General features: G+C 44.2%; 1 protein-coding gene across 2 annotated transcripts in view; it reads right to left on the bottom strand.

The window, feature by feature from the left end:
* Positions 1-4,899: 4,899 nt before the first annotated feature.
* The window catches only part of LOC119334751 (lichenase-2-like), a 4,252-nt gene continuing 525 nt past the window's right edge, over positions 4,900-8,626 (bottom strand). Inside the window, exon 2 of one of the 2 annotated variants that reach the window (XM_037607296.1) lies at positions 4,900-8,598. In XM_037607296.1, the coding sequence (XP_037463193.1) occupies positions 5,182-6,198 (1,017 nt within the window). In that variant the 5' untranslated portion in view covers positions 6,199-8,598 and the 3' untranslated portion in view covers positions 4,900-5,181. The remainder of the gene's footprint in view (positions 8,599-8,626) is intronic. The other variant, XM_037607297.1, reaches the window with a different exon arrangement.

Below are 8,626 nucleotides of genomic sequence, written 5' to 3'. Positions count from 1 at the left end.
CGTAGATGTAGCACTTTTGTATATGTATTAAGTCTTCGGAAACAATAACTGCCGAACGTGCCATGTTCGGGGCGAGACCTTTTTTGCCGTCGGTTAAAAAGCACACATCTAAAAGCAAATGAGTATGCCACGTCCGTTTTGAACATCGTTCGGGATAGGTTGAACCAGCGAACTACTCCAACCTCCCGAGTCTCGACCTGGATCTTCCCCACCCTTCTCCACACTCTGTCCTCACCTCTCATCCACTTCAAGATGGAGAGCAGTGCATCTCGGCGAGCTCGCAGGTGAGCTCCACAATGGCGGCGCAAGGCTCCGATGAGAGAGAGAGAGGGAGGGAGAGGGAGAGAGAGAGAGAGAGAGAGAGAGAGAGAGGAATGGAGGGAGGAGGAGGAGGAGAAGAGGTGCGGCGCAAGACTACGGTGGCCCATCATCGCCTCCCCAAGCCCAGCTTCTTCTCCACCTCTACCCTGCCTGCAACGACGGCGCCACTGATACGTCTCCAACGTATCTATAATTTATAACATTTACTAATATTGCCATGACAATTTATAACATTTACATACATGTCAATATAATCGTTAATGGCAATTTTAATCAACATTTTCCCCCACCACCAGTGTATGTATAGATGAAAATTGCCCTGACTTTTTATTTTGGATCATTGCAAAGAAAGAAATATGTTGTACCCATGGCAATTTTTGCTTTTTAGAGTTGATGGCATTTTTTCATAGCACAACAAAAACTGGGCTTTTTTTACTTGTCACGGAAAAAAAATCTGGGCTTTGCTACTGGACCTTTTTTTTTTCTCATTTTTACAGGGGAAAGGCCTGTAGGGCCGATGGGGAGGGTGTTCGGGTTGTAGTGGTTGTCTTATCGAACGTAATCATTTATTCTGGGGTGATGTCGTATCGGGAAACCGAACCTTTCGTTCGGTATGGGAGATCCCCAGACTGAACGCCAGGTAGATATGGACGTTCTAAGTCTTTACATGGTGATGATGATGGTGATGGTTGAACATGATGTATCTGCACTGTTGATCGACCTGCGATGGTTGGACATGATGTATCTGCACTGGTGGTCGACCAGCTGTAGATGATGCAGTTGGTGATGTAGTCGATGCCACCGCTGAAGGCCTCGTGGGAACTTGCTGAGAAGCCTGGGGTCTCTGGCGATTTGGAGGGCTGTGGGCTCAGCTGCAGATCGAAGTAATTAGCATTAGTGATAGAGAATTGGGACGGATGTTTGAAAACCATGTCAGCATATTCATTTAAAGGACATCAAATATGATTGCTTATATATAGTCAATACTCAGTACCTTGCGCTCCAGAAGAAGATATGAATTTAGCCCGAAAATCGTCAGCTAGTGACTGGTTGAGGATAACTTTCTCACATAAATTATCAAGCATCTTCCTTTGCTGAAGATGAATGGAATCATGTTCTTGAAGTAACGAATCATACTTTTGTTTGACCTTCTCTATTTCCTGGCTACACTCTGTCCTACGTTGTGATTGCTGTCCATAAGTGAAAAAATAAGAACAAGATGAATCCCAGAACTAGGCTCCAAATTTGAATTGCTAGCAGCATCCACTTCCAGCCTCCAAATGTGATTCAGGCTAGGCTCCAAAGCACTACGAACAGAATTTTGCCAGCTTCCTCCAAGAAGTGGGCTGCCTGTGCCTATTCCATGACAAATGGAGGCGCAAGAGACGTCGAGAGGCTTCGGCGCCGGCTTCCCAGGCGGCAGCCGCAGCCTCCTACTACGCCGCCTGCACGCACGAAGCGTCCGTACCAGCCGCCACTGCCTCGACCGCGTCGCCAGCCTGCAGCCCTACTGCTACGAGCACATCCCACAGCTCAGGCGCATGACCGGCGTCGAGCAAGTCCTTGGGCACCTCTGCGTGGAGCATCCCGGAGCTGTACCGGGAGATGGGCGCGTACAGCATGCTGGAGTTCAGCCTCTGCGAGCTCCGTGGCGCCTTGGCCGACTTCAGCCCGCTGCTCATGGTCGGCGTGGGCGGTTTCGGGTACGTCTACAGGGACGCCGCCAATCGCCGCCCTGTGTCCGCCACCAACCGCCGCCGCGGGGGCTGCCGGAACCCTTCGCCGCACCGCTGGATTCGAGAGATAAAGAGGGGAAAAGAGTGAGACGAAAACAGAGAGGGAGGGGCTCAACACGCGTGGCGTCATTAATTAGCAAACCCGGTCGCCCGCAGTGCCACGTCACTGATCCCACTCCTAAATCGAGCTTAAGGTCTCTGACGTCCGGGATTTGATAGTTGGGGGTGTCGATTTCAGGGATTAGAAGGTCGAGGTTTTATTCCAACGGGTCGTACAAAGACAGACACGGTTTGATTCAGACTTCACTCCTTCCACGCCCAGCGTGTTTACGAGCGCAAGTACCATGTCCACGGCCATGTGATTCTTTCTTTGCTAGTATTTGAATTATGAAGTTGAACGTGTTTCTGACTTATACATATCTTGGAATTAGTGTGAGCATCAGGGGCGGAACCAGGACAAAAATGACCCGGAGTCCTATGTCTATTACATACGTGGATATCAAGTCACAATATAGATAAAAAGTAACACATTTAATAATATAATATATATGACCGTAAATATGATTACCAAAGGTCCAAAATAAAGAGTTCACTTGAAATACTAGTTGATTGTTGGAAATTGAACAGTAAAAGAGAGTCAAAATGTCCCAATTATGAATAAAGTATAACCGACGACGAGAAAATGCAACACTAGATCCTGATTGTCTACAAATCAAAAGAAACAAAACCACTTAGCAACATATTAATTACATTTGTGTAATATAAGTAAAGCTTTTTTTGTGATAAGTGTAATATGTAAATTAAAACAATTACGTTTTGAAAATGGTTTCCTATTTTCTTTCATGGCCTCAAGGCGGCCAATTACTGCATGATTAGTTAACTTACCTCACAGTTTGCTGGTGCTTCCAGGCTCCAGCCGTCCTAGTCTCCTAGAGTATTGCAATATTGACATATTGTTCTTCACTAACCACTACAATAGCCAATACGATCAAAATTTCTTGTCTTATCAAGTAGCCCTAATTTTCTAGGGTTAGAGAAATAAAGCAAGAATTAGAACAGAATTTGCAAATTGCAGTAGAGGTAGACACACACTGAGCTGGGGTCTGATGCATCATACCTATTCTTTTTTTTTTCATTGATTGGCGAATTGGGGCAATCTGCCGATAGGCGGCGACTGCACGCACGGCGTACGGGCGCATGAAACGAAACAGCGAGTAGACGGCGTAAGGCACGTACGTATGGATGAATTGATCCATTGACCTATCAATATATGGACCGGGCCTTCCGCTGGCCGTCACCCGCTACTAGTAGGCTGGGCCGTCTGGGGCCTAGTTGGCTAACTGTGGCCTTTCGGTCTGTAGGAGGTGTCCCATCAGGAAATTTAGGGGTGTCCAGTCGGGACCTCCTAATGGACGCTCTCTGCGTCAAGTTGTTGCGGTTTCGCACAGGAGCGTCCTCGACTGGGCCGGCCCATGAAGATGGCGACCGACATGAATGAGCATTGCTCAAAAAATATTTCAATGGCGGGGATTCGAACAAACGATGGAGTGATCCAGACGATGTGTTCCTACCAGCTGACCTGGTACTCGAATGTGCTCATAACTTAGCATCAGACATAAAGAACCAGACACGCTTTGCAGATCCGAATTACTTTAGGAATTTCGAAAGTAATTTCTCTTTTCAAAAAACAGAATGTTCTGTGAAACACAATCACTTTCCAAAATCTGTGAACAATTTTCCAAAAAACTATAACATTTTCTAAAAAGCAGGGACTTTTCTTGAAATCGTGAACAATTTTTTCTAAACACTAAAATTTTCTGAAATTACGAACAATTTGTTCAAAACGCAATTTTTACAAAAATTCAGAAAAGATGAACATTTTTTTAGTATGTGAACAAAATTGAAAAGGCTGGAACATTTTTTGAAATTACAGAACATTTTCAAATTTATGAAAACAAAATTTAGAAATGAGAACATTTTTTCAAATTCCTCGAACATATTTTGAGTTTGCATTTGTTTTCAGAATAGTGAACAAATTTCGAAAATCAGAACATTTTTTGAAAATTACGAAGTAAAAAAGAAAACCAAAAAAGGGAAAATACGAACATTTTTTAAAAAGGGAACATTTTTTAAATCTCAGAACATTTTGTTTAAAATGCAAATATTTTTTGAATTTATGAACAATTTTGGAAAACACGACCATTTTTGAAAAAATGAACGTTTCTAAAAGTGGGAACAATTTTTTTAAGTTTACGAACAATTTTTGAAACATAAACTTTTTTCAAAAAAAAATGAAAAATAAAAAAGAAACGAAAAAACGAAAAAGAAAAGGAAAAGAAAAAGAGAAAATAAAGTAGAAAAATAAACAGAAAAACGTAAAAAAGAAAGCTAAAAACCAAAAAAGGAAAAAACCGGTTCAGGGAACCTTCTAGAAGCTTCCCAAAACTAGAAAAAACCGGCTGGGAAACTCTAGAAGATTCCCAAAACCGGAAACGCGAACTCTGTAAATGGGCCGGCCCAGTTCACGGTTTGATCGCCAGCTTTTATGCGAAGCCTCGACAGCTTGACGCAGAGAGCGTCAAATAGGATATTCCTGTCCAGTCTTCATGGGCTCTGTATATATAAGGTAAAATAATTTTTTACCCGGTGTCATGGGCTACCTGCTGGGCCAACGTGGGCTCGCCCCTGGTGAGCATTTCAAAAATATAGGAATACTTGGGTCCTCGCCGATATATTTCATATTATTTTCGGACAAATTTCCTAAAATTTTGATGAAATTTTAAACCCTACAATATAGTTCCTACATACATACACATCATGTGCGTATCAAATGTATGATCAATATATCGAGGAAGCGAGAGCGTTTACATCTGCTTCCCTTCCATCGTAAATCATACATACACTTTTTGTATTAGTATAGCAAACCACTAGTGTCGCGTACGTACGAATCTGAGCTGCCTCAGCGGTGGCAACCCAATCCACGCACTGCACAATATATACATAATGTCCAGATACGTATGGCATACACGCTCATAGGGATAGGGTATGCGCGCGTGCGTTCATTGGGTGAGTGCATCCTCGCGTATGTAAGCAACTTCAATTGTTAAAAGAATATCTAGCGCCATCAGAAGTTGATGGGGTAGACGTGCTGCATGTTGGGGTAGAAGAGTCCCCAGTGCTGCTCCACGCCGCTGGTCTTCTGGTTCTCGTTGAACATGGCGAAGATGTAGGTCTCGATGGCGCCCTGGTGGCGTGGGGTTCCGCGCCCGACGTGGTTGATGAGGTGCTGGTTGTAGAACCTGGCGTTGGCTGGAGTCGCCGCGGTGCCGCCGCCGGACGGCCACCCGCTCTCCGACACCACTAGCTTCACGTTAGAGCCGCCGTGCTTGGCCATGGCCGTGTAGAAGGCGTCCATCGTGGTATCGAACAGGTTCTGGTACCCGAAGCCACCGTCCTGGACCACGGTGCCGGATGCGGTGAAGAGGGCGTAGCTCATGTCCATGGCGCTCGGGTTGTAGGCCCAGGCCAGGTAGGGGTAGATGTTGGCCATGAGCGGTGCGCGGGTGCGGGCAAGGAACTGCACCACGGGGCCCATGAACGCGGCCGCCTCTGCGGTGAAGGACCCGGCAGAGGGCGGGCTGTACACGCCGAGGATGGCCTGCGACACCGACGTGGTCACCTTGATGTGGCCCAGCCCGGCGGAAGTGAGCGCGCCATGCACGTTCTTCATTGCTGGGACGAGGTTCCGGGTGGCACCGCCGGCGACCTCGTTTCCGACGCAGACGTACCGGAAGGAAACCTTGGGATACGCCTGGATGTTGCTCCTGACCCACGAGGCGGCGGCCGCCGGGCTGGCGGCGAGGTTGGAGAGCACGTCGTTAGGCGCCCCGACGACCACGTAGATGCCCGTGCCACCGACGGCCTGCAGCGCCGCCTTGTCGGGGGCGTACAGCCGCATCGATTTGATCCCGTTGGACTTGAACATGCCCACGACGGTGCTCGCCGCTGGCAGGTTGTTGGCGCTCATGCCGTAGCACACCCCGATGGACTCCACGACTGCATGCGAGTAAGGTACATGCATGTAACATTGGTTTGTTAACCTCTGAGAAAATAACCTGTTATTACAGGCAGCCACATGCATATTTGAGGTATGTGATTGGATGGTTGGCTTCCCTATCAGTGTCAGGACATCGATCCGAAATGATATGTGGATAGATACGGTGTACTACCTCCTTTCTGGTTTATTGGTCTTCTTAGTATTTTATGCCAAATTTTGACAATAGATTTAACTTAGAAAATTATAATGCGTGTCACCAAATATTATATAGTTGGATTCGTATTTAAACATAGTTTTCAGTGATATTAACTTTGGTTACATGCATCAAAATTTGTTTAGTTAGATCTAAGATCAAAATTAAATAAAAAATACAAAGGAGGACAATAAATCAGGACGAAGGTAGTACAATTTAGGGGTCAGCCGCCGTTAGATGCCCTAAGTAAGAATATAATGGCGGCAATGCATTTTCTGCAAAATAAAAATAAAAATGGTGGCAATGCATGAACACACAGCAAGCGAGTAGCAGCATTTTCACCTGTTGGCGAGGGATCTCTCCGAAAAGGACATTTAACTGAAATCTTGTATACATGCATGATGCATGCATGCGTGTAGCTTCTAGGTTTGCATAACTGGTTTTTAGATCTTTTTGGTTCATAGGATAGGATTGTTATAGGAATATAAAAAAATTATAGGAAATAAGATGACATGTATCTTAAATAGTATGAGTAGGAATAGGAAAAAAATGTCATTTGGTTCACATCATAGTAATTTTTCCATTGATTCTAGGCTCATGTTTATTTTCCTTTAAAATATGAAAGATAGGAGCCAATTCTATGTAGAAATAGGAATCCATTTCTATGAATCAAAGGGCTCTAAAGGAAAATTCATATAAGAATCCTATCCTATAAAATTCCTTCAAACCAAAAGGATGCCCCATCTCTTTCACCCACATACTCTAGTGGTTGATGCCCGACTTAAATATTGTTTTTGTCACTAAAGTATATAAATCATAGTTATTTCCTTTCAAGCCATTTTAGGCGGACCAAACTTGGAAAGGCCAGCAGAGCCGACACCTGGGTTATAGTTAGTCGGGGCATCTTTACAATAGACTCTCAATCCTTCGGTATATGTCCATATTATAGTGTCCGTAGCGTTTATGTCAAACTTTGTCATTCAGTGGAACCCCATCGATCCGCGAAGTGGTCCGGACGTCCGTTTTCCGGCAAATCCAAAACAAACTGATGGACTTATACCGGTGTCCGGACATTCACTTGACCAATAAAAATCACCACATGGTCCTCTTCTTTTTTCCTCCCAAACGAACAAATACGGACTAATTTATGAAAAGAATTGGATGACTCTCTCCTGCATCATGTTTGGGATCACGTCCGAACATAAAAGCAAACATATACAGAGCCATTTGCGGGTCAGCTCTGAAGTAGCTAATGCTTTGATGGCGTCATGTACCATTGATCGATCAGGTGAAATTTGAAGATACGATGAGTACACAAGACCGCAAATGAGTCAATTAGTAGCTAGGGCAGCTGGTGCAATCATTTTCGTTAAACTTAAAAGAATGGAACAGTGGCAGTACTGGGGTACTCGCTAGCTAGGGCTCGTGTCAACAGTGCTAGGGCGACACTGTCTGCCTAGTGTGTGTGTATCAAACCGTTGCGCACAACTTTGCATGCAGGGAAGAAGAAAAACTTTCTAGGTAATTAACATGACACTGGAGATCACCCGCCAAAATAAAAACATGACACTGGAGAAAGAGATACTAGCTTCACTGATTATTATGTCGAAACATGACACTGGAGTTCAACCTTCTGACTTTGTAAAAAGATGGCTCACCAAACATTTCGAGACTTCATTTGCAAGCTTTTTGATGCTTTTGGATGTACAATCAACTAGATTTTTCTTTTTGTAGTTAAACAGTTAAAACTATCTACAAGTATCATTTTCATTGATTATTATCTCGTGGAAACCCATACCTCTTTCAATTTTCGACTAGAAAATGTCATTTTTTATTTTAAGATATTAACTTCCATGCGGGATACCTACTTCTTGCAACGTTTTTTTCCCTAGAAAAAACACACCGAAGGTCGATCAAACGTGCACTTTCATCTTCGTGCATGTGGTACATGCCTATATAAATCCAAGACGCACTCCTAATTATTTTGGCGAAAACGATTTTTACAAAATTTACCGTGTTCAGTTTTCAAAAAAATGGAGAAGTTATTGTGCTCCCATGCATTGATGGACGCATCAAAGATAGAGATTGAGACCGGTGACGCGGGAAGAATAGAACGCAGAACGAAAGCGACATACAACTAAACACACACACACACACACACACACACACACACACACACACACACACACACACACACACACACACCTTACCTAGCTAGCTAATGCTTCTCTTAATGGAATCTAAGATTAACGTGCGTACATCTTACTATCTTCTACCTCCAAAAAAACTCCCTGCATGACTTGCATGAAAAAAAACTCT

This window comes from Triticum dicoccoides, chromosome 7A (assembly GCF_002162155.2).
Source record: "Triticum dicoccoides isolate Atlit2015 ecotype Zavitan chromosome 7A, WEW_v2.0, whole genome shotgun sequence".
NCBI classification, from domain to species: Eukaryota; Viridiplantae; Streptophyta; class Magnoliopsida; order Poales; family Poaceae; genus Triticum; species Triticum dicoccoides.
Note: the sequence above shows the minus strand (reverse complement) of the source record. Positions and strands in the feature narration are given on the sequence as shown.